The sequence below is a fragment of the Orbicella franksi genome, chromosome 1 (genome assembly GCF_964199315.1).
Source record: "Orbicella franksi chromosome 1, jaOrbFran1.1, whole genome shotgun sequence".
Taxonomy (NCBI): domain Eukaryota; kingdom Metazoa; phylum Cnidaria; class Anthozoa; order Scleractinia; family Merulinidae; genus Orbicella; species Orbicella franksi.
In genome coordinates, this window is record NC_138145.1 from 14,466,382 (window position 1) to 14,493,790 (window position 27,409).

A 27,409-nucleotide genomic window follows, 5' to 3' on the forward strand; every position below is an offset into this window, starting at 1 on the left:
CAGTACAATGCTCTATAGTGTAACGAAATGTAAAGTAAGTTCGTCCTGTATTGAGAATGTGTATTTTGTTTTGCTTTGGGTCGTCATTATTTGTCCGGCTTTTGATCTTAATTACTCTGCGTCAGTTGCTGAGCTGAACAGATTTTAATTGCTGTCAGTTTTAATTTGATACCTCGCTTTAATGCTCTTATAGGCGACGAATATATAAGTTTTTTTATCACTTTCAGTCTGAATAGGAGACGCCCTGACCTTTTGGTTTTATTCATAGAAGCTTGGAGGCACTAACATTTGTAAATTACAATTTGTTTGTCAATATATTGCTCTCTGTATTTCATTCGCCTGAAACTTCAAAAAGTAACGACGTCAAATTTTTATGAAAGAAAAAAAAAAAAAAAAAAAAAAAAAAAAAAAAGAAGAGAAAAGAAAAGAAAGAAAACAACGATCAATGATTACTATAAAAACTGACAGCAGTCAGGTTTTCCGCCCTCTCACCCACCAATGCAACGTAATCATCTGCGGTTGGTTTAATTACGGGTCATTAACAATTGTTATATCTCGTTTCCCTTTGCTACGTGCACCAAAATACCATATTGTCCTTATTGCCGATGTTTTTAGATATAGTGAGACGGTTGATTAATTAAGCTAGCACATAGTGCGGGTGGTGGACGCCAAGGCATCACTCGTATGCAAATTCAGTACGAAATCCAAAGAGAAATTCTAGCAAATCAGCATTCTAGTTTTGAACTGCCATATTTGAACATTGGACTTTTTTGTTGAGATAATTTTCTGTATGCAGGTCTCTGGGGGTTAAACCACAAAGAAATATCTAGGCTTATATAAAGACAAATTGTGACGTCAATTGTCTGCAATTCGTCTTCCGCTGTTTGTGCGCACTTGTCGCTTGCGCGTGATTTGGTGTTAAAATAGGCGTCACTCGTCACGTAACTGACCTGAGTACCTGATACTAAGGCTAGACAGGAACATTTACTGCGTCCTGTGAGGAGAAGCGGTCCTAGAATTGGAAACAATGTTGTACACTTCGGTTGTGACCGTTTGCCTGCTTTATTTTCTGCACAGTTTTGGAACTGTGCAATGTCGAAGCTCAAGACACCTAAACGAATATAACAATCGCTCAAGTCTGACGCGACGGTGTTTGCGGAATTGCTTTCTGGTAAGAAAGATTTCAATTTTGATTTGCAAGTTAAAACATTGTTGTCTTTCTGACAGCGGAATTTGTACGGACAAGTGCAAAATACATTTTGGGTAATGAAATGTTCTCTATAAGAATACCTGACGATCGAATCTGAATACAAACAATTGTCGTGATCCTTTTGTTGCAGCGATATGTGAGCAAATGCCCCTCTTGTGCCATGTCTACGTACTTGAATTGAATTTCGTCATGTTTTCCGACGCAATGAGTTGACACCTGAAGTAAATGTTTCCCATTCAATTGCAGGTTGTAGAAAAAACTGTAGGTCAAAACCCCTCGCAAATGCATTTTTCTTCTCTTAATTTATACAGCTACCGGAATCGATTTCGACTCGGCGGCGTTTATTTGACTTTCATTGTAAATCAATTGTAAATCAATGACGTGTAATATTCAGGTTTGGTTGTCACTAATCAAACCGTTGTCTTGTGGATATTTTGATGGTTAATTAAGGTTAATTCTGCGATTACAGCCTGGACTGCCACATAAATGAAACACGTCTGATTTCCCTGGGCACGTGGAATCTACGGAGAGACAAATGTTACCTCATGACTAGTTTACTCGCCGTATCTTTGGATCATAATGAGCGGAAGCCTCAGCATTTTACCTGGTTATTTTAAGGGTGTGTTGTCTGCCCTTTACTAAATACACGCAATTATTTACTTTAAGACTCGTTTGAAGCATGGGATTTTTCATGAACCGAGCTATAAATCCCTATTCCAGGTCTACCACAAAGATTAGGTTCGACGGTTCAGTGATTCAGATTTGAACCTCGGGCCACGAGAGGAGTCTAAATCATTATCGAGATTCGCTGCAGATGACTGTCGGCTGAACAAATCAGGCTCCCTTTGGATCAGAACTATCACAACTATTTAATGGATTTTCCTGCTTGCGTGTTCCAGTTGCTGAGTGATATTTACCGAATCCACTTTCTTTAAGATCAAGTCATTATTCAAAGCGAACGTGTAGTCCACAGAAAGACTATTAAGAGACGTATTTTACATACTGTATGTAGACAAATGCAAGTAATTAACTTTGTTCTCTGTTTTCCTTCACACGCTAGGAGGTGTTTTATTTGTTCTCTTTGGCACTCGTACGTGCATGTATTTAATATGGCAAACATTTTCCGCCTCTGCGATTTGAGTATCCGCGACGCCGCAAATTCGAGAATATCAGATGTCGCCATGACATGTCAACAGGAAGTTTTTACAGAAACAGTGAGCTTTCACCTTGGCCAAAAAGGAAAAGGAAAACGCAAACGCGGCTGCCTGATAGGTTTTAGTCCTATGCCTAATCATGGAACTGAAAGTTTCAATAAACCTTGATATTTGCAAGTGTAAAAGATTTACAATTTGCAAGTGTAAAAAGTTAAAACAGGACGTCCAAGGGAATTCATACTCTTTTAGGACCTTTCGATTTTTACAACAGCAGTATCATGTCTGACAAGACGTGACAAACTTTGATCTTCTTTGTTGCCACTTAATCTTATCATACGGGAAATCAAACTTTCAGAACTAATGCACCAATGTTAACAATCTGGCTTGATGCTAATCTGTTGCGGTTTTCGGTTTTTCCTCTGTAATTAGTATTTGGCTTTCGAGTTTTGGTGATAAGAAAAGCTTTTTTTCGGGTTGGGTTTGCTTTTGCTTCGTTCCTAGACCTGTTTATTTAACCTCTGTCAATCTGTGTACGTTCACGTGCTGTACCATATGGATAATAATCGATGCTCGGATGCAGCCAAGTGTAGTCCATTTGGTCGAAACGCCCCTCTCGTGCCATGTCTACGTACTTGAATTGAATTTCGTCATGTTTTCCGACGCAATGAATTGACACCTGAAGTGACTGTTTCCCATTCAATTGCAGGTTGTAGAAAAAAGTGTACTTGAAAACCCCTCGCGAATGCATTTTTCTACTCTTAATTTATACAGCTATCGGAATCGATTTCGACTCGGCGGCGTTTATTTGACTTTCATTGTAAATCAATTGTAAATCAATGACGTGTAATATTCAGGTTTGGTTGTCACTAATCAAACCGTTGTCTTGTGGATATTTTGATGGTTAATTGAGGCTAATTCTGCGATTACAGCCTGGACTGCCACATAAATGAAACACGTCTGATTTCCCTGGGCACGTGGAATCTACGGAGAGACAAATGTTACCTCATGACTAGTTTACTCGCTGTATCTTTGGATCATAATGAGCGGAAGCCTCAGCATTTTACCTGGTTATTTTAAGGGTGTGTTGTCTGCCCTTTACTAAATACACGCAATTATTTACTTTAAGACTCGTTTGAAGCATGGGATTTTTCATGAACCGAGCTATAAATCCCTATTCCAGGTCTACCACAAAGATTAGGTTCGACGGTTCAGTGATTCAGATTTGAACCTCGGGCCACGAGAGGAGTCTAAATCATTATCGAGATTCGCTGCAGATGACTGTCGGCTGAACAAATCAGGCTCCCTTTGGATCAGAACTATCACAACTATTTAATGGATTTTCCTGCTTGCGTGTTCCAGTTGCTCAGTCATATTTACCGAATCCACTTTCTTTCTTGTTTCCCTTCGCTACGTGCACCAAAATACCATATTGTCCTTATTGCCCATGTTTTTAGATATAGTGAGACGGTTGATTAATTAAGCTAGCACATAGTGCGGGTGGTGGACGCCAAGGCATCGCTCGTATCAAATTCAGTACGAAATCTCAGAGAGACATTCAAGCAACTCAGCATTCTAGTTTTGAACTGCAATAATTGAACATTGGACTTTTTTGTTGAGATAGTTTTCTGTACGCAGGTCGCTGGGGGTTAAATCACAAAGAAATATCTAGGCTTATCTAAAAACAAATTATGACGTCAATTGTCTGCAATTCGTCTTCCGCTGTTTGTGCGCACTTGTCGCTTGCGCGTGATTTGGTGTTAAAATAGGCGTCACTCGTCACGTAACTGACCTGAGTACCTGATACTAAGGCTAGACAGGAACATTTACTACGTCCTGTGAGGAGAAGCGGTCCTAGAATTGGAAACAATGTTGTACACTTCGGTTGTGACCGTTTGCCTGCTTTATTTTCTGCACAGTTTTGGAACTGTGCAATGTCGAAGCTCAAGACACCTAAACGAATATAACAATCGCTCAAGTCTGACGCGACGGTGTTTGCGGAATTGCTTTCTGGTAAGAAAGATTTCAATTTTGATTTGCAAGTTAAAACATTGTTGTCTTTCTGACAGCGGAATTTGTACGGACAAGTGCAAAATACATTTTGGGTAATGAAATGTTCTCTATAAGAATACCTGACGATCGAATCTGAATACAAACAATTGTCGTGATCCTTTTGTTGCAGCGATATGTGAGCAAATGCCCCTCTTGTGCCATGTCTACGTACTTGAATTGAATTTCGTCATGTTTTCCGACGCAATGAGTTGACACCTGAAGTAAATGTTTCCCATTCAATTGCAGGTTGTAGAAAAAACTGTAGGTCAAAACCCCTCGCAAATGCATTTTTCTTCTCTTAATTTATACAGCTACCGGAATCGATTTCGACTCGGCGGCGTTTATTTGACTTTCATTGTAAATCAATTGTAAATCAATGACGTGTAATATTCAGGTTTGGTTGTCACTAATCAAACCGTTGTCTTGTGGATATTTTGATGGTTAATTAAGGTTAATTCTGCGATTACAGCCTGGACTGCCACATAAATGAAACACGTCTGATTTCCCTGGGCACGTGGAATCTACGGAGAGACAAATGTTACCTCATGACTAGTTTACTCGCCGTATCTTTGGATCATAATGAGCGGAAGCCTCAGCATTTTACCTGGTTATTTTAAGGGTGTGTTGTCTGCCCTTTACTAAATACACGCAATTATTTACTTTAAGACTCGTTTGAAGCATGGGATTTTTCATGAACCGAGCTATAAATCCCTATTCCAGGTCTACCACAAAGATTAGGTTCGACGGTTCAGTGATTCAGATTTGAACCTCGGGCCACGAGAGGAGTCTAAATCATTATCGAGATTCGCTGCAGATGACTGTCGGCTGAACAAATCAGGCTCCCTTTGGATCAGAACTATCACAACTATTTAATGGATTTTCCTGCTTGCGTGTTCCAGTTGCTGAGTGATATTTACCGAATCCACTTTCTTTAAGATCAAGTCATTATTCAAAGCGAACGTGTAGTCCACAGAAAGACTATTAAGAGACGTATTTTACATACTGTATGTAGACAAATGCAAGTAATTAACTTTGTTCTCTGTTTTCCTTCACACGCTAGGAGGTGTTTTATTTGTTCTCTTTGGCACTCGTACGTGCATGTATTTAATATGACAAACATTTTCCGCCTCTGCGATTTGAGTATCCGCGACGCCGCAAATTCGAGAATATCAGATGTCGCCATGACATGTCAACAGGAAGTTTTTACAGAAACAGTGAGCTTTCACCTTGGCCAAAAAGGAAAAGGAAAACGCAAACGCCGCTGCCTGATAGTTTTTAGTCCTATGCCTAATCATGGAACTGAAAGTTTCAATAAACCTTGATATTTGCAAGTGTAAAAGATTTACAATTTGCAAGTGTAAAAAGTTAAAACAGGACGTCCAAGGGAATTCATACTCTTTTAGGACCTTTCGATTTTTACAACAGCAGTATCATGTCTGACAAGACGTGACAAACTTTGATCTTCTTTGTTGCCACTTAATCTTATCATACGGGAAATCAAACTTTCAGAACTAATGCACCAATGTTAACAATCTAGCTTGATGCTAATCTGTTGCGGTTTTCGGTTTTTCCTCTGTAATTAGTATTTGGCTTTCGGGTTTTGGTGATAAGAAAAGCTTTTTTTCGGGTTGGGTTTGCTTTTGCTTCGTTCCTAGACCTGTTTATTTAACGTCTGTACGTTCACGTTGTGTACCATATGGATGATAATCGACGCTCCAATTCAGTCAAGTGTGGTCGATTTGGTCGTCTTAAAAGAGGCGCTAATATTGAAGACCTCGTTCTAAGTTTAGCCACTCACCGATGTTTCAGCCTCTAAAGTGCAGGTTTCCCTTATGACACTCGTCTCCAAAGAAGCCCAAAATTCGACATCGTTGCCGTCATTGTGAACAGTATGCAGCAGCCAGGTTGCGTTTTCGTGATGTCATTCCGTCCAAGAGATTTTGTTTAAATGGCTTCTGTGAAGTGAATAATCGCTTTGAAGAATACATTTTGCTGACCTTGTGAAGGATACAAAGTCAGTTGCAGGTTTTTCTCCTTGCCGCCAATTTTGAGTCGGACGGAATGATGTCACATAAACACGGCCTGACTGCCAAGTACAATTCAAAACGGCGGCCTCCGAAGTCGCTTCAATCGAGACGTATTTCTTCAGGATAGCAGGCACTTCAGGGGCTGATATTTTGGTTAGTGGGATGGCTGAATGTTTACTATAGGCGAAGACAAAGAAGGAAAACTTTTTGGAGTGACCTTCTCCTTTAAGAAATTTTCAGCGAAAACAATCGCTCACTCCCGTCGACAAGTTCTTCTATCTGCGTGCGTCACTCCGGGACTCTCTTGCAGCCACAAGCGATGAATTGAGCTTGTCCAATACTAGCCTGCGTAGCAAGCGTTCCCCTACGAAGAACATTTTTTTACTGCGTTCTGGCCGGGTTCGAATTGGAGCGAGAGCGAAACAATCGACGAAGCAGGGGGTGGTGGAGGCAAGCAAGGGTGTGCTTGTCCGCGGAGCAGTGGTCAAATTGAACCACACCCATGCTAAGAAGTGGAAATCGACCATGTTGAGATGTCCACTGCAAAAATTGAGAATTCAATCGCAGACAACTCAGATATGTCTGCCAGGGCAATGAAGAAGTTGAAGAACGGCCTAGACGTGAAGCAGCACGTAGAGTAGACAGAGAAAGGAGAGCGTTGATTGAAAACCACTCGCTTTAAAAACGCCTATAAACAGTAAGCCATTCGGTCGTAGGCACCTCCACGGACAAAACATCTGCTTGAGGGTGGCTCGATCGTTTTAGTTCGTTTGCTTGTTGTTGTTGTGTCAAATTGAAAATTGCTTTTTGTGTAACAAGTTGAGTTATCCCTGTAGTACTCGGTCCCTGTGGATAAATTTTTATAATAAACAAAATTATTAAATTAGTGTTTATTGCTTGAATAATGATTACCACAAGAAATACACAATGTTCTTCGGAGCTGTGTTCTTATTCTGTGAGACAGATTTAAGATCAATTTTATGGTCATCATCTATCCAGTTGAAAAGTCTCATCACCATGCTGTTTTATGAAGTCACATATTACATATACACCAAGGGTAGATAGATAGATAAGATAGATAATCTTTATTTATCCACGGTACAAAATTCGTCAGCCTTAAAAAATACCAAGTGTCAGCAATTTGATTTTGAATTCTTTCTGAACAGATATCAAGACATCAGACTTGCTTTGAGAAGTGCCTTGGAAAGAACAAGGAGGGCGATTTTAATTTGAATGCCACAATCCTGCGTATTCCACCTCATATAACTCCAACGTTAAAGAGAAGGAAGCGTTACACAGAAGGTAAGCACATTGAATATACACCTTGGTCAAAACATTGTCCACGGCATTACTATCAAATCGATCTCGATAAGGCAAAAGATATTTCCTCATTTGTTCTTAGAAACTCTTCACTTTATGGGTTATTCGTTACACGAGAAGTGCCCCCAGCAATGTTCTCTTAGGTCAGTGGCTCCTGGCGTGGCGTATAGCCTTAACAATTTGATTTCATTTGATAATGAATATTAAAAGAATAAAACTACGACGTTTCGAAGTCATCTTGACTGCATTATCAAGAAGAGGTGTTAGCTGTAGTCTCGAGATTAAATACAAATAAAGGTGATAGAGTACATTAGAATAATAAGTGTTTCGTTGTCATTGGTGTTTAATGTGACAGTGCGCGCGGTATATGTTGAAATAAATACTTTTGCACGTAGTCAGACTCAATACGTACAAAAGTATTTATTTAAACAAATACCGCACGCATTGTCACGTCAATAAAATTTCAGAAAAATGAAAGGCAAAAAGCCACTGTGTGGAGAATTTTGCAACTACTATTGCCAAAACCGGTGAAGAAACGGAGCTGATGTTGGCTTCCATTTCATCGCGTTAATTTGGTTTAACTTTTTTTGCGTTTCATATAGAAATTATACACTGTGAAGATCCGGCATTAGGGAACAACTCGTTTCCAGCTTTGAGAACCCCAAAGCGTAACCAATATGAAAACTCAACCAAGTGGTATCTCAACATATCGTGGGATCCCATATCAGGTAGGTGATCGTGTTATAGTATATTTATGAAAGTTTTAAATAATACTTAACACTACTTACAATATAATACTTGAACTACCTGCACCACGATCCAAAAACTGTAGACAGTGATGAGTGCTTATGTTATTACGAAAACACACTCGAAATACTTAAAAAGCGAAACTTAAACTGTACCACAGTGGTTAGATTTCCGTAGGATGCTAACATTTCTACAGTAATTAACTTTGCATTTGGCTACTTTTCCACGGGATTGTTTCACGGCTGGTTGTTGTTGTCCTTTTTTTTTTATCCTAATTGATCTTTCAAAGTTATCGATTGTTTACTGAGTATTCAGTTTTTGTTGATTTTCGGCAATTTCAGGAAGCTTTTCCATCATTTTCCATTGATTCATTACTTTTACTATGAAATGTTACTTTTTCAACTCAGTAGAGGCGATCATAACGGCAGCGTATAAATGATTACAAATATCCTGCTGCTTAGTCGGATTCAAATGATAATTATATCATAACTTGTCGCCTACGGACATACAATAAACGTTCTATCCATTTGTTGGTGAAGAAGGGGCGTTGTCTAAATCATTTTTGTTATGTTGTTTTTCGTTTTTACATTTTAATGTGATTCACACTACTTAGCACTACTTCTGAACACTGGTACGGCTACTTACATTACTAAAGAAAGTGGTTATGCAATGCGATTACTTATACACCACTTGCAATACGATACGATTACAGATGTAATACAATACGAATACTTATTCTTCTTTCGATACCAATACTTAAACTACTTACAATTAAACACGATTACTGATTCTACTGATGCTACTTGCATTGTTTAAATTTTACTGCTCCTCGTAGTGTAGGACAACGATAAAGATATTTATTATGACAATGATATCATAAGCGGAACTTCGGAGGTTATCCCTAGTTGACCAGAATCCTACCCAACTCAGTTTAGTTACCTTAAAATAAAAGTACGGTTATTTAATTAGATGTTGGCACACACGAAAAAGGTAAATAAAATATAGACCCGCGAGTACAGTTTGCTTTCGGAAATTATCATAGACAGTGAACCATTTACAAGCAAAGCCGTTGCAATAATTACTGGCGTAAGGTCCTACAAATTTGCAAGTTTGTTAAGCCGCACTCTAGACACTGATACGATGGATATTTGCAAGTATGACATTTACATGCAACTTAACCCTTGATATGCTTCCAAAGAAAATTTCATGAACTTTCATGTAACTCTCATTTTGTAAGAGCCGAGGTTACACGGATATGATATCCTTTGTTCAAAAATTCCTTTGTTAGATTCTACAAACTCAACGGAATACGGCTTCTTTTACTGGTGTCATGATGGCAAAAGTATCCCAGGCTCGTTAAAGATGCAAAAGGTAAGAAGTTTATCAATTGCTGACGCTCGTAATGCTCCTCAGATAAATTGTCCTGCTGTAGTTTCTACTTGTCTTGATAATGTTTTACTCTAACAATAGGCTTTTCATCCGTTTTAATCGATTAGTGAGACCATGCCAACACTAACGAGGGTCTGAATGGGGTTAACCGACTAGCCACAAAGGGCGAAAAATATTACTGACTACTGACAAAACTAGCGACAGCAACACTTTTAACCGACAACCGACATGGTCCGACGTTATAGGGATGTTTGAATTCAGAAAAAACAGCATTTTGAATTTATTTCTAGCTCAGGAAATGTCCAGATCCTTTCGTGGGGTGTATTTCACCAGACGTAACGACATTAATTCCAAATTTGTATAGGTAATCATACGGTTTCGAGTTCAATTTGGAATTAATTTGCACGAGCTTGGGCTCGTGCAATTTCAGCTTTTTGAAAAATAGGTACCCAGAGGGTACATGTGTGGGATACAATCTTATTTGCATTAACAGATATACACGAGCCGATGACAATGATGTGGGATCCCACAGGTATCCCGCCCAAAAACTCACAAGTGCAAATTAATTCCAGATTGAACGAGAATAACCGTATGATTACTTATTGATAATATAAACATGAAAAAATTCGCGTGGAGGAAGTGACGGGATATCTTTCTTGAAGACATTTTTTCTCATTCGAGAAAACTTTTTTCAAAGTTTCTGTACAAAATTTTCGTCATCATTTTACGGGACATCACTGGCTTAGAAAATTTCCTATTGCCTTTCAGCCAATCATAATCCAGAATTACGATGTGTAATTTTCACTTCTGTTACACTTTTTGTCCTGGTGTTACACTTGAACTGCACTGCTCTCAGCCAACCAGAATGGAGTAATTTTTTCATGTATATTATTAGGTCAATTATATAATTTCCTGTCTTCAAATTACTTTAAAGCCCTGGGATCCTCCTATTCGTGGAGCAGCAGGGGGCTCATTTCTAGAACAGCGGCTCGTAATGGAGCCGACGAGAAGCCCTACTGTTGTATTTTCACTGCCCGTTGTTTGTTCATGCGGTCGGGCTATGAGTGGGATTGTTAAAGTCATCGTGAGTTTTTTTTTTCGAAAAGGTGAAGAGGTCGCCATCGAACGTGATCGGAGCCGGGTTCCGACTGACAAAGAAACTCATAAAGGAGTATCTGAGCTAAGAAAACATCTTACAGAGTTTTTAGGACTAAGGGAGCAGGCACATCAATATTGGAATTGGCGGTTTCTCGTTAAAGTTATTTCGCCTGACCAAATCACCTGCAGGCAAATGCAAAAATTTTGCAATTGTGACGGATGGCCAGTGGGAAACAAAATTACGTATCCCAAGGGCTAGGGTGGACCTTTATACTCGTTGTCTAATTTACCTCTCTTGATTTACTTCGATGCCACGCAATCGAAAGGAAAACAAAGTCACATCTAGAATAAAAGGTTTGGAGATTTTATCGGTATACTATTGCAAACAAAAGTGGGGTAGACGATCACGTTCCTAAAAAAACAGAGTTAACGACGTTTAATTAAGTGCAATCAAATAATGAATTATTACAAGTTTTACACTTAGTGTAGAGTTTAAAGTCTTAAACTGCACAAATTACATAAAAAATGTTATAATTAACTTGCACTTTTAATTATTAACTGAGATTTACCGACAACTGACAAAGGTCGAAAACTTTAACCGACAACCGACAAAGTAATGAAATTTTAACCGACAACCTGACATGTGGACCCCCCTATTCAGGCCCTCAATCAACTTCCAATCAAACAGTAAGCAACGAGCAAACATTCAAGCACTAAGCTTTAAGCACTAACATATTCGTTTCTGAATTGGAAAGTATAATATTAATATTAATATTAATATTAATAATATTAATATTATTACTTCCTTGGATTTTTTAGTGAAAGTCCATCTGCCAATTGGATAAAGAGGAAGATCGTTTCAATTTAAATACAGTCAAACCTCTCCCCAACGGCCCCCTTGGTGACAGAGGAAAGAGGGCGTTGTAGAGAGGTGGCCGTTGTGGGGAGGTAGGGGTGTAATATGACACCTGTTTTATCTGGGTGAACCTGTTTTTTTTTTCATATATTTTTTAGCATATATAAACAGGAGCCATAATCGGGGACGGAGACCGTAAGTCTCGGGATTCGCGCGCACCTATGATATGGGACAATTTTTCTATTTTTAGAACAAATTGCGCCATCCTGACGTCATATATCCGCGCGGATTCACGCACATGTCAGGGGCTCTCGCGTGGATGTTGTCACGTTGCCTGATCAAATGGTGAGAGTTGAGAGATTCTCTTGCGTGATTTTCACAGCGATGGCAGGGAATAAGGCAGAGAATACGAACCAGGGCGCTTAAATGTAGTTTTATGCTCTGAGCTAACGGAAAAGGTGGGTTTTCAGGGTCGAAAACAAGACTTCAATCTCGCGCTGGGAATGAATAATAAGATCTGCTCACGCTAGTTGTAAGCTTACGCGTATGCTTAAGAATATAGCAAGAAAACTCTCTACTCTGGTATCGAGTTAATTTGTGAGTTTCTGAGACAATGTTTAATCATAACAGGAGCCATAATCGGGGATGGAGACCGTAAGCGCGCGCCATTTCTAGTATTGGGGTTGTCCCCATGATATGGGACAATAATTCTATTTTTAGAACAAATTGCGCCATCGCCTGCAGCACACGCGCGTACATGCTGCGAGGATTTTTGCGGATGTTGCGCGGGGGGGATGGCGTCCGAAACTCCCGAAATTTTTCATGTTTTTGGCCCACAACTCAACGCGTTTACGTCTGTTGGAATTTTGCTTAAGTATTTTCGTCGTAAGCTGCTCCAGTTTGAGTGAAGTAAGACAGTGTCGAATTTAGGTATGATCCGCTTTAAGCTTAGTATAGATATATATCGCTGACCAAGTTGTGTTCCGACGGATGCTTCTTTTACATGAGCTGCACATTACTCCACTTTAAATTTCACATATGTTGAAGATTAACAGCTTTTCCATTACACAGCAAAAAAACTAGCTGGATATATTTAGATATAGCAGAGCTTCAGGACTTCATAGTTTCCTACTCCTCTTGCCACATGCTTGCGAGGAATTTGCTAGTCTATCGCGACCGAAAAGTAAAACAAAATAATTGCTAGTTTGAGTTTCGCCTGAATTGTAAGCAACGCTTGATTTTTCACCAAGACCCAATAACTTTACGTCCGTAGATACCGCTCAGTTTTATTCGTGTAAAAATCCAGTAAATTCTCTGTTGTCGATGAATGAGAGCGCCCGCTGATGCTTGTTTTGTACAGTCAGTAAACATGACAAATTGTACTTCCGCCGCACTTTCGTGTGAAAGCGTACATCGAACTCAAACAATAACTCTATAGTTTTTAAATATGTTTAAGATTGATAAATGCTTGAGAACATATTAAATGCTAAGCTGAAAATATGCGAATTAAGCAGAAATAATCAGCAAAGTTACAATGACGCTTTCTTCGATTTCGATTTTGTTGATCGAGTTATCAAAACTCCTTGTCTATTTTCTTTTCGCATTGTAAAACTTCACTACGTTTATGCTGAAGAAACACACCTAATGTTAGTCGCCTTTTTTGCGTTCGTGAAATTTGTTGCAGCGTCTCAGCACAAAAGATAACGAAAGAAATCTTTGTCAAGATTTGTTGACAATTGAAAACACCGACTCGGACTTGAAAGTGCACGAGCTGCACTATGCAAATGAACTAATTGTACGCGTCAGACTTTCCTTTCAAAAACTTTTGCACACTCACCAAACAAGCAGAAACAATAAGAAACCATCAAAACAGGTTTTGGGTATGATTAACCATTGTCTGAGAAACTCACAAATTAACTCGATACCAGAGTAGAGTGTTTTTTTGCTATATTCTTAAGTCAGAACAAACGCAAAAACATACGCGTAAGCTTACAACTAGCGCGAGCAGATCTTATTATTCATTCCCAGCGGGAGATTGAAGTCTTGTTTTCGACCCTGAGAAACCTACCTTTTCCGTTAGCTTAGAGCATAAAACTACATATAAGCGCCCTGGTTCGTATTCCCTGCCTTATTCCCTGCCATCGCTGTGAAAAATAAGCAAGATAATCTCTCAAGGTCTCTCAACTCTCACCATTTGATCACGCAACCTGACAACATCCACGCGAGAGCCCCCGACATGTGCGTGGATCCGCGCGGATATATGACGTCAGGATGGCGCAATTTGTTCTAAAAATAGAAAAATTGTCCCATATCATAGGTGCGCGCGGATCCCAAGACTTACGGTCTCCGTCCCCGATTATGGCTCCTGATCATAATCAAAACCTGTTTTGATGGTTTCGTATTGTCTCTGCTTGTTTGGTGAGTTTGCAAAAGTTTTTGAAAGGAAAGTCTGACGCGTACAATTAGCTCATTTGCATAGTGCATGCAGCTCGTGCACTTTCAAGTCCGAGTCGGTGTTTTCAATTGTCAACAAATCTTGACAAAGATTTCTTTCGTTATCTTTTGTGCTGAGACGCTGCAACAAATTTCAAGAATGCAAAAAAGGCTACTAACATCATGTGTGTTTCTTCAACATAAGCATAGTGAAGTTTTACACTGCGAAAATGAAAATAGACAAGGAGTTTTGATAACTCGATCATCAAAATCGAAATCGTTATTCCAAGTTGATTAAAGAAAGCGTCATCGTAACTTTGCTGATTGTTTCTGCTTTATTCACATATTTTCAGCTTAGCTTTTAATATGTTCTCAAACATTTATCAATCTTAAACATATTCAAAAATTATAGAGCTATTGTTTGAGTTCGATGCACGCTTTCACACGAAAGTGCGGCGGAAGTACAATTTGTCATGTTTACTGACTGTACAAAACACGCATCGGCGGGCGCTCTCATTCATCGACAACAGAGAATCTACTGGATTTTTACACGAATAAAACTGAGCAGTATCTACGGACGTAAAGTTATTAAGCCTTGATGAAACATCAAGCGTTGCTTACAATTCAAGCGAAACTCAAACTAGCAATTATTTTGTTTTACTTTTCGCTCGCGATAGACTGACAAATTCCTCGCAAGCATGTGGCAAGAGGAGCTAGGAAACTATGAAGTCCTGAAGCTCTGCTACATGTAAATATATCCAGCTAGTTTTTTGCTGTGTAATGGAAAAGCTGTTAATCTTCAACATATGTGAAATTTAAAGTGGAGTAATGTACAGCTCATCTAAAAGAAGCATCAGTCGGAACACAACTTGGTCAGCGATATATATAAGCTTACAGCGGAACATACCTGAATTCGACACTGTCTTACTTCACTCAAACTGGAGCAGCTTACGACGAAAATACTTAAGCAAAACTCCAACAGACGTAAACGCGTTGAGTTGTGGGGCAAAAACATGAAACATCTCGGGAATTTCGGACGCCATTTCCCCCGCGCGACATCCGCAAAAATCCTCGCAGCATGTACGCGCGTGTGCCGCAGGTGATGGCGCAATTTGTTCTAAAAATAGAATTATTCTCCCATACCATGGGGACAACCCCAATACTAGAAATGGCGCGCGCTTATGGTCTCCGTCCCCGATTATGGCTCCTGATATAAATCAAAACGTATCAATAAAACAGAAACTTGACAGAAACAGAGACCAACGACGCGCGGTACGAATCACGTTTGGCGCCCTTTTACAATAAGAAAATGGGGTTTTGTATACACCTTTCGTCAATTACTGGTTAGCACTGGCCATTGACGAGAGGTTATTTTGGCAGTCGGACGCGTTTTAGTGGCCGTTGCCGTTGTGGAGAGGTGGTCGTTAGTGGAGGTTCGACTATAGATGTCAGTTGACAACAAGTCCTAATCGTAAGAACTTTGTTGCAGAAAGCTTTCGATGAAGAGGAACTGAGAACAGCTCAGTTAAGGGCCCATTAACCGATCTTTTCGAGCCGTTGCTAGGGAAAATTTATTCTCATATAACCTCGTGATTTTTAGTTACTTCAGAGTTATTTCATGTGTTTTAACTTTTTCATGATCAGCAACACTAACGATGACGTCATCAGGCCACGCCCAGGTCATGTGACTAATACTAAAAAAACGCAAAGGCTCCCAGGCAAATTACTTTATCGGAATTTTTTTCACTGATTTATTATTTTAATTTAAATCCTCATTACGCTATGCATAGATTTTGTTTCATTTCTAAAAGGTCAGATCTTGAGACAGTTTCAAAATATTAAAAAGTTCGTAATTTTCTGAAAAAAGCATGATTTTGAAAAAAGAATGCATAGCTATGTTTCCAACGTTGGCTTTAATCGAAATCCGTCAAAAAAAGGCTGGATTTAAGGGAAAACCGCGTTTCCTTTAGCATTTAAAGAAACCGGAAGTGCGTCCGATATATATTGGAAGTTACCCTATCAGCGCGTGCGCAATTTACACTACCAGCACACTTCGGTAAGATCAAACAAAACCACACGGAGTTAGGTTTTCTCTTTCTATTGCTCTTGTTTTTCTGTCTTTCTCTTATTTTGTCTTTGCTTATACTTTTTTTACTTTGCATTTTGTGAAACACAAAGAAAAACATCGAAAATGTGAGCGAATTTGGAAGTTATTGAGTCATTTTATTTTCTGCGCTCAGGCTGACGTAAGTAACCGGAAGTGAAATTTCACCTCCTTAGCAACGAGCGCGAGCGCGCGCATAAATCGGTTAATGGGCCCTTAAAGTCGTTCTTGACTTGACCAGTGCATTTGTAAGCTCTCCCCAGATCTCCAATACTAAATTTAGCAGTTACATGTTTCAAACCCCTTAGGTCTACATTCTTCTCTTTTCAGAACGAGACGTTCGTAATCTTAAATGAATCCGAGTCTTGTTGGAGCTACGATATGGATTTTACATATAAAGTAAGTTTTATATTGTCATAGTCAGTAACAATATATGTTTATGTATGGGTGACATAAAACAACATGGCAAAAATCAACAAATAGCTCTTTCTCCCTCTCTTATTAAAAGTTGTAAGAGGTTAAGAGCCACTGCCTCTAAATTTGGAGAAATGACCAACGCGTAAATTGTTAACTGTGTGAATATGAAATCAAGGCAAGCTTCCTTCTTTCTGTACTGGCCTGTTGAAAATGAGGACGACAGCCTAATGAGTTCCGACGAGAGTGCTTTCCATATGCGTGGAAAAAACCGCCATATGAAACAGCAGAAGGTTTTAATAAACAAAATGAAACTGAACGTTGACAGCATTTGGAAACCTTCCAGTGAAAAGGACTGTTTCATGATCATTTTATGTCCCACCTAAACCGTGCGGCTGCGTACTTCATCAAGGAGCATCGGAATAGTGTGAAAAAGCAAATGGTACAGTAATTTTCTGATCATTCCGTTAACAACGAGAAAAGAGGGATAGCTCAGAAGGTATTCCAAATTGTCCGAAAATTTTCCAAGGAAAGCGGTTTTTCCATCCAAATTGAAGCGCTCATTCTTCTTTTGGAACAAGAGATAACATCCCTCAATGCATATTGGGAAACCGACAATCTTCCTTTCTGCAAAGCTTCGTTGTACTCTCTGCAATATATCACAAACATTTTTCTAAGACTCCGCTGTAAAACCGTCTTTACCTTCTAAACATTGGGCAACACCTTTCAGGGATGGCGGAGTGTATTTTGAATTGGAGGAAGGAAGGGGGCGGAAGGGGAAGGGGGCGGGGGGGGGGGGGGGACTTACAAGCGAGCGCCAGAGGCGCTAACTTGTAGGGGGTCTGGAGATATTTGTAAAATTATCGTTTCATGTATTTTTTGTTTGAAAATGGGAAAGAGGGCTAAAGTCGTTCCTGTCTTTTTATTTCTTCGAGGGACAGGCGATGTTTAGGCGTTGTTTGATCCTCGTTCGTCAGTTTAGAGAATTCTAAGTTATGTTTTGAATTGAAGAGAACGCATTAGGCCGAGAGCGATTAAAGGAGGCCTAGATATTCGCGGAGTAAGAATGCATGGGCACATTATTGTAGAATGTATAGACATGCAGTTTTAATAACAATCACGGCATACAATGACACTCTCCCTCAAATGTGAGATAAGAGGTCTCATATATTCGCGCTGTAGAATTATTTGATTATTTCATTTGCTTTGTTTGATATCTTGTTCTGGTAACAATGATTATTATATTTATTGTTCATTTATTTATTTATTCTTCCTTGCTGACAAAAGGTAGTCGTACTTCCATGTTTCCGTGGCTTCAAACATCAAGGTAAGCCTGCGCTGATAGAGTAGAATTCTTAAATTAAAGGCTAATTGTCCTTAAAGCTAAAGGCACACCTGAAGGAATTTACTATCCATACAGGACAATTATGTAAACATTATTTTGTAGCTTTTAGCTGGTTTTCCTTCTTGTCCTCTCGTTTTAGGAATGGAAATGTACTCCCCTTTTTTACGGTACAGCATATTCTTGGGTCATCTAAGCTACGTGCATTTTTAGTAGTACCCATTAATTATTTAAAAAAGAGTAACAAGTGAGAAAAGTGATCAATCTGCTCTTTTTTAATCACTTATATTATATATTTGATACAGATAGAAAGATTATATTTTCACGCAACTGAGAAAAAACTTTGAAATCGATGAAGATTAATCTTTTAAGACTATTTTTATCGATTTTCGTTGGAGAATTAACAATCAATACGAAAGGATGACTAATCCTCGTTTTCCTTTACAAAATTTTAGATGAGTTTTACCAGAATCGAATTTTTTATCCAGCTGTTATTGGTGCTTTTGATCAAAACTTTGCAGTTCTGGAAAGAATCGGGGTATAAAAATGCAAAAATTGTCTTAAGAACCGTAATTGCTCAAATTTGAGCCCAGGACGCTAAAATGTATTTTCGATAGCTCAATGGAGGGTGGTTACTTTGAGAAAGAGTACTTTATATTAGGGATGGGCGCTAGCTTCTTTTGGGACACAAGTATTTGATTGTGATAAAGCACTCAAATGTACAACAATAGAGACTTGAACTCGAGAACTGTGGCAATAGAGAAAAGAAGGGGAACGGGAACGAGCACGAGAACGGGAAGAGTGCCGGCATGATAAGTCACTTAGCTTCGAAACGAGGTTCACTGTACCGCTTCTCATTCAAGGAAAATAAGCAAACCTTTTTCTTACCTTTTTTTAGAACTACCTTGGATTCACTCTTCAACGGCAGCACCGAAAATCACAGGTGAGCTATCCAAGAGGATAAAATGAAGAATAAATTCTGACCACCCTCCGTTTAGCAAGTTTAAGCTAGCGGATAACCAAACGTTTCTCAAGGCCATCATCAAATATTCTGAGCTACGGATTTTAACCACATAAGTACAGTACAGAGATGCATCCTGAAATACACTCTCCATTGGTGCGATTACCTATATATATTTAGTTAATGTATTTTATTATTTTTACTGAAATATTACCTCATCGTGATTGGCTGAGAGCTGGCCCATTTATTATTAATTCTTAATTTGCACTGCAGTGCAAATTAACGCGCACGTGTTCGTAATTTTCTCAATCATATAATAAATAAGTAATCGTATGAAAACTCGCACAGTTAAAGATTTACACTACTCGTGATATTTGAAAATTCTTTCAAATTTTGAGAGAATTTAAAATATCACTTCTAGCTAGTGTAAACTGCTTCATTGAACTCGCATTCACACCTTTACTTATACTTATTTATTTTATATCTTGTTTGTGTAATAATTATTTAGGTGGCAGTAGGATTTGTATTTAAAAAGATATATATTAATGCATAAAAAGATGTATATTGATTGATTGATTGGTTTATTCATTTCAGCCACTGTGCCCACTACAAATCAAATGCGCAGTACAGGTAATATAGCCAGGAAGTTGAAGTTTTTATCTGTCATGTCTGTCAGGGCGTGTATCTAACACAACATCAGTAAACGGACTTCCGTTTAGAATCAGTTTACAATTATTATATTTATTTTATGTCTTGTGCGCATGTAATAATTACTTAGGTCCATGTGTGTATATTTAACAAATTGACGACGTCAGTTTTTCATGCGTCGGTCCTGTTATTGATCATGAATTTCGTCATAACATTGTCAAAGTAGTTGTGGATCCACGAGCCGATAGCCGAGTGGGTCTGCAGACATACTTTGACAATGTTATGACGAAATTCATTGTCAATAACAGGACAGACGTATTAAAAACTGACATCAATTTGTTTTTTGCGATAACAAATTGTCGAACTGTCCTCTCTCGCTCGTTGACGCATCGCGTAGATTATAAATTCATGTGTCTGTTCGCTTATACTAAGAAATTACAAGTGGCAAGTGGGATATTCCATGGTATCTCACGAGAGAGCGCTGCATAACTATTTTATACCATGCCATAGAAAATACAGTGGCCAACATACGCGGGGCTCATGATGGGAAGGTTGGATGTAATACCGCCGAATATACAACGGATTTCCTGTATTCTGACTGGCTGTATTTTCTATGGCATAGTACAAATAATGATATAGTTATTAGATGAAAAAATAATACTCTGGATTCAACTACTCTTTGTTTTTGTTCCTTTATTAGTAGATCCGCTGACTGTCATAAGAATCACTGTAGTCCTGGTATCTGTTATCTCGGCGACTTATCTTTTTCATTTTCTGTCTGCCAAATTTCAGATGCGTAGTTTAGTTTTTTATTAAATCCATTTTGAAATCACTGGTTATCCTTGCAATCTGATTGGCTCTCATTGGTGCGATTTATTCACGAATCGCACTATTTTTTGCTCTAAATGGCATCTTTTTCTCAGCCAATGAGAATGGGACAGTAAAACAAACCAACCATTCAGATTTCAAGATTAGTTTAAAGTAATCAACAAAATTTCAGGAAAATGAAAGGCAAAAAGCCACTGTGTGGAGAATTTTGCAACTACTATTGTCAAAACTTTGTTGTTATTGAAGCTTTTTTAAAAAAAAATGATGAATTTAATTAATTACAGTTTCTGAATGACGATTATGAGTTCCTTTAGGCTGAAGATCTACTTTAATGGAAGTCCTCAACTTTCAGTGTCCATTTTGACGAATATTTTGGCGATTTTTCTTCAACATCTGCTCAAGATCCGTATGATACTGAGTCCAGATTAATCGTTTATTTGTAATTTGCGGATTAATGGGCGCGCTTTCGTAACTTTCCCAGCCATATAAGAAAAGGGTGATCGTATGAAAGCTCAAGCAATTTAGGACTTACACTATTCGAGAAATTTGAAAATACTTTGAGCAATTTTGAGAGAATTTAAATATCGCTCGTAATGTAAATCCTTAATTACACTCTCAATTGGTACGATTACCTATATACATTTAGTTAATGTATTTTATTATTTTTACTGAAATGTTACTTCATCGTGATTGGCTGAGAGCTTACCAATTTATCATTAATTCTTAATTTGCACTGCAGTGCAAATTAACGGGCGCGTGTTCGTAATTTTCTCAATCATATAGTAAATGAGTGATCGTATAAAAGGTCGCGCAGTTAAAGATTTACACTACTCGTGATATATATTCTTTCGAATTTTGAGAGAATTTTTAAATATCACTTGTAGCTAGTGTAAACTGCTTAATTGCACTCGCATTCATACTTTTACCTATACTTATTTATTCTATATCTCGCTTTTGTAATAAATATTTAGGTGGCAGTAGGGTTTGTATTTAAAAAGATATATATCAATGCATAAGAAGATGTATATTGATTTATTGGTTTATTCATTTCAACCACTGTGCCCACTACAAATCAAATACGCAGCACAGGTAATATAGCCAGGAAGATGAATTGAAGTTTTTATCCGTCATGTCTGTCAGAGCGTGTATCAAACACAATATCAGGAAACGGGCTTCCGTAAAGAATCAATTTCTTGGTTTTCACCTGACGTCACGGCGGCCATGTTGGAGCCAAAAATTTAACCTCTGGAAATTAAACTCTATTTTTATGCAAATCTTTTCTTTGTTTCGGTGAGAAAGCACGGCTGTTGATCCCGTGAGTGAAAACCAAGAATTCATTATATTTATTTTATGTCTTGTGTGCATGTAATAATTACTTAGGTCCATGTGTGTATATTAAACAAATCGAATGTGGTTTAGCGTTGTCTGTACTCTTATCGACAACGATATACGTCATCACAGTGGTCAAAATGTTGTGGACTCACGAGGCGCAGCGTCGATATCACGGGATATCCCACGAGTAACTTTTTTTTTCTTGGTATACACACAAGCTTTTAGGTGAGTGTGCATACTAAGAAAATACAAGTGACAAGTGGAATATTCCACGGTATCCCACGAGAGAGTGTTGCATAACTTTATACCATGGCGTAGAAGATACAGTGGCCAACATAGGCCGCGCGGCTAGTGATGGGAAGGTCGGATGTAATACCGCCGAATTTACAACGGATTTCCTGTATTCTGATGGGCTGTATTTTCTATGACATGGTATAAATAATGATATAGTTACGTAGATGAAAAAATAATACTCTGGATTTAATTACCCTTTGTTTTTGTTCCTTTATCAGCAGTTCTTCTGACTGTCATAGGAATCATTGTAGTCCTGGTATCTGTTATCTCGGCGACTTACCTTTTTCTCCGCAAAAGAAGAAGGGATAACCGTGACTTGTCAATAGGTTCGTGCCCGTGTTAATGAAGTGCGTTTTAAGTTTCAAATTCGATATCAATACAAACAAGTTCGTTTCGTTTGCTTGTTAATACTGACAATACACTTCATCCACAGTTGGGTTGAAATATTTACATAAGGACACAACACTATTTGGGAACAGGAGACTATGATCTGACCAGATAATAACTGGGGGGGATGGGGGTACTCCCAGAAACATTGGGTCTGGGTGTGCGGCCGAGGGCTTTCCACAAGTTGCGCGAGATTTCCCAAAAGGTTGCTCAAAAGTTGCTCAAAAGTTGCTTTTTGTAACGAAAGTTACTCAAAAGTTACTCCAAAAAAAAAAACAAAAAAAAGTTTTGTTGCTCTCTTCCTTTATTTGTCTGATGCAAAAGTACAACAAAACTAAGATTTCTAAACATTTTGTACAATTTTGCGGCGTAACCAGCGTTGCTAAATACCTTTTCCTTATTTAAAACCAAAAATTGTATGCGTAAAGACTACGCCTCGATATTGATATTAATCTTGTAAAAATTCTTCACCTGAGACACTCGAGTCCTTCGCCCGCCATTTTGAATTAAAAAAAACCGCTGACCTAGCAGCCCGGCTACATACATCTTACACTCATGATCTGCCGCAGGGGGGAGGGGTATCTGGCTCCTTTTTCACAGGAAGTTAATAAATTGTCTACTAACGCATTTTGAAATATGACAGGAAGGTCAATTTAAGCAATTAAAAGCTGTTCCGATTTCTCAGAATTGATAGAAAACTAGAAATTGCTCTGAATGCAAAAAGCTGCTCGAAATGAAAAAAAGTTGCCCGAAATACCAGAAGTTTCCTAAAAGTTGCCGAGCAACTTGTGGAAAGCCCTAGTGCGGCCCGCTTCCCAAAAACCTTACCCTATATTTATGACCAAAATCTACGATTTTCGATTTTTCTCACCCTATTTGACTTGACAAAAATTTTGATTCCCTATTTATGACCGTTGCGGCTGGAACAATTGCTCTAAACATAATTTGTGAAGCTTTTGTTGATGGTCCTATCGATATATAATGATAAGAGAGTAGCTTGCTCGAAAAAAACATGCCCAGTTCAAGACTAGAGTGCAAAACTCAAACCCTATTTATGACCAAAAGGGCCATGTAAGAGGATAATAATAGTACTTGGTGGGAAATATTAAATTTGAAAGTTCAAGCTAAAAAATATTACATACAATCTGTAGTCCCAGCTTGTCTGTCTGTTTGTTTTTGTATTTTTTTATACGGCCACTCCGTATGGTGATCTGAGTTTGTTTTTCTTAAATATGACTGTGATTGCTTTTTCTCTACATTCAAATATCCTATGTTTGCAGATGATGCTGATTACGACGCCTTCATAATATTCAACCAGCATGACCAAAAATGGGTAGATGAAACCCTTCTGCCAATCCTGGAGAAGGAGTTTCAATACAAGTGTTGTGTCCACTACCGAGATTTTGTTCCAGGAGAGCATTTTGTAGTAAATATGACAGAGAGCGTTCGCAAGAGTAGAAAAGTAATTGCTGTCATATCCAAGACCTTCTTCTCAAGCCAATGGTGTAATTTCGAGCTACAACAAGCTATATATCAGCACTTGAAGATAGGAGACAACGGCGTTATTGTTATAAAAATCGATAATGTTTCTACTGAGATGTTCCCGAAGGCTATCCAAACGAAATCTTTTATCGATTATTCAAACAGAATCGAGAGACCATTTTTTAAGGCGAGGTTGTTAAAGGTCTTAGAATCCAGCAGCAACGCGTGTAAAAAGGAAATGATTCCGATGCTAATTGATGGCTAGTGCGTGGCTCTGTTAAGGGATCGGAGGTTTCACGGTTCGGCGCATGCCCAAGCATTCGCGCCAGTATAGTAACTTGTTTCGCATTCTTACTGAGGGACATGTTTTTCAGCAGTTACAGACTATCATTTGGGTATGCAGAATGACTGATGCCCAAATTTAGCGGAAGATATCAACAGATTTACGTATAGGAAAGATCGAATTTAGCATTGAACATCGAACTGTTATTCGGGCCGAACGATTTATTCTGGACACACGCACGCGTTATTTACTCGCACCCGATTGGTTCATAAACCTTGGAATTGAGTGGTGCTTGGGAGTTGGTAAATACCAAAACAATACTGATGAGAAACACCTCTATCGGAGCGTGGACGCGACCGACCGCGCAACTTTCAAAGAAAAATTTCGCTGAATCAAATAGGCTCATGTTCCTGCTTGCTTATACATGCGCCGAGCCGTGAAGCAATCCCCTTACATCATTCGCTATACCTAGGCAGACGCTCTTTGGGGTCGTCATGCAATCTTCCTTAAAAATAAGCATGGTTCTTTATAAAAACGAGTGATTTGTATCGACTCTTAAATGACAATGTAGAGAAATTCCTTATTGTTTTTCAAGAGGGCACGGTAACAAATCCTGCAATCTGATTGGTTCTTAGCGCGTTCCGGATTTTCTTATCTCTGAAAGCTTTCGCAGCGGGTGAAATCGTCGTGTTGATCAATTTTCGTGAGTGAACTAGCGGTAATCGTGAACCTTTGCCCTTTTTACACTTCCATCGACGATTAATCTACACAAGTTTGTCTCTATTCGCTTAAAAATGGCAAGGAAAGTCACTATAAGTAAATTCAAACAAGTGTTTTATTTGTGAGAGTTGTTTTGGTTCGGTGCTGTAATGGCGCGTAATCTTGTTGTTCTCTCGACCTACAAATGATTTTAACTAAATCATGAGTCAATTTCAGCCGAGTTTACCTCTTTGATCGTTCGTGTATTTGAGAGAGTTTTAGTGGAATACACTTAACTATTCAATTTCCGGTATAAAAACCTGGTTTCAAGTGATTCGCAGCGACTGACAAAAATTGTTTTTGTAGTACAACTTCAAACTTTACACAAAATTTCACACCGTAAAACAATTTTGTAGAACTTAAGTGGTGAATTATATGCACTAAATATTATTTGTAAGAAATGTATCTGCTCTCGACATGCTTTTGTGAGACTGAAAGCTTAACCATGATAGGCTTGAAATCCTAACTTGAGATCTTAGCTCAAAATCCTGATAAATTTGAAAGCCAGACTCAAAATTCTAACTCAAGACTTTATTGTAATACTGACTTGAATAATAGGTATCCTTCTGGCAATATTATTTTGAGTTGTCATTAGGTTTGCCGGCATTTTGAACATGGTGAACAGTGTTAAATTGATGTCTGTCTCTGACCATGTAGAACCCAATACATTAGACTTGAAAGTTCAAAGATTTTTGGTAACATGTCAGAGAAAGTCTTTATACTAATATTAACGGGTTTGTTTTACATCCTGGGCAAGTTTCTTCAATTTTTAAAGGGTGATAATCTTTTAACAACAAAGTGGTGTTTTTTTCAGAAGTGTATCTACAGAGGTATCAATTGGTTATATTTATTAAATCCATTTTGAAATCACTGGTTATCCTTGCAATCTGATTGGCTCTCAATGGTGCGATTTATTCACGAATCGCACTATTTTTTGCTCTAAATCGCATCTTTTTCTCAGCCATTGAGAATGGGACAGTAAAACAAAACAACCAATCAGATTTCAATATTAGCTTAAAGTAAACAATAAAATTTCAGGAAAATGAAAGGCAAAAAGCCATTGTGTTGAGAATTTAGCAACTACTATTGCCAAAACTTTGTTGTTCTTGTTTTTTTTCCAAAAAAATTGACGAATGTAATTAATTACAGTTTTTAAATGAGGATTATGAACTCCTTCAGGCTGAACACCTACTTTAATGGAAGTTTCCAACTTTCAGTGTCCATTTTGACGAATATTTTGGCGATTTTTCTTCAATATCTGCTCAAAATCCGTATGATACCGAGTCCAGTAAAACATAAACAAACGAAAACCACACAACAACAAATTCAGGGCCATCTCAAGAAGGTAGATTTTTCCAGGTTTCCGGTAGTTTCAAACGAAGCAACAAAAGAGCTCAGCCCTGTCGCTGTGAATAAACATAGTCAAAATATGCCCCGCGCCACAAAACAGTGAATGAATGAACGTCTGCTGGTGCTAGTCCCGCCATCTTGGAAATATCTTGAAATAAATGGCGCCGCAAGAACTTGACAAGGTCCTGAGTACTGAGTCCTTCGCCGAGGTCACAAAAAGAAACGGAGATGATAACGAGCTGGACTCCCCTAAAATCATGCCAGTAAACGGTATGAAAGAAAAAAAAAAAACCGTACCATCCACTGGGCATCGTGCACTCGAGTTTCACAACCCAAAAGAAATCCATCGCAGAATTACGCAGGATGCACCTTCAAATTCCTTCTCCAAAGACAATGAAAAGTCTCAGCCTCAACCACAGAAGAAAGAAAGACCTTCCATCATTGATTCAGGCGACGAGAATTGAACTCTTATACCTGAAGTAGACTATTTTCGTTCTCACTTCAAAACCGCTTGTTTCTTTGTCATGCTAGGATGAGTTTTCGTCACATGACATCGTTTTGCATACTAAATGAGACGTAAAGGCGTTTCCGGTTCCGCTTTTTTTTTTTAACAATCCGGCTACTGGAACAATACATCAAAAATCTAAAAATTAAGGCGATAAAATTGTGCGATTTCAAAATGGATCTAATAAAGTGGCAATTGAACTTCGTGTCGTGCAATTTTGGTCTGAAATCATACTTGTGATTTCAGACCAAATTGCACTCCACTCGGTTCAATTACCATTATTAATAGTTGCTTTAGTTGACTTGAAAAGTCTGAATTAAGAGTACTTTTACAATTACCACATTTTTCCTAAGTTAGATGCAATGAGTTACTGTTCTATTTTAAACTTATACATTGATGATTGCATATTCGTAAACTGTACTTAGCGTCTGCGGTGC

General features: G+C 38.5%; 1 protein-coding gene across 3 annotated transcripts; it reads left to right on the top strand.

The window, feature by feature from the left end:
* Positions 1 to 4,003: 4,003 nt before the first annotated feature.
* LOC145492103 (toll-like receptor 4) lies at positions 4,004 to 26,652 on the top strand. 3 transcript variants are annotated; one of them, XM_081471442.1, is made up of 11 exons: positions 4,004 to 4,374; positions 7,607 to 7,742; positions 8,363 to 8,488; positions 9,796 to 9,878; positions 16,718 to 16,786; positions 18,089 to 18,128; positions 19,042 to 19,086; positions 19,699 to 19,734; positions 21,634 to 21,669; positions 22,428 to 22,532; positions 23,874 to 26,652. In XM_081471442.1, exons 1-11 carry the CDS (start codon positions 4,231 to 4,233, stop codon positions 24,338 to 24,340), a joined length of 1,287 nt encoding a protein of 428 aa, XP_081327568.1. In that variant the 5' UTR covers positions 4,004 to 4,230; the 3' UTR covers positions 24,341 to 26,652. The 3 variants fall into 3 exon arrangements, with proteins under 3 accessions (XP_081327568.1, XP_081327560.1, XP_081327575.1); XM_081471434.1 differs by having other exon boundaries at positions 4,005 to 4,374; positions 22,425 to 22,532; XM_081471449.1 differs by lacking the exon at positions 21,634 to 21,669 and having other exon boundaries at positions 4,005 to 4,374; positions 22,425 to 22,532.
* Positions 26,653 to 27,409: the final 757 nt, after the last annotated feature.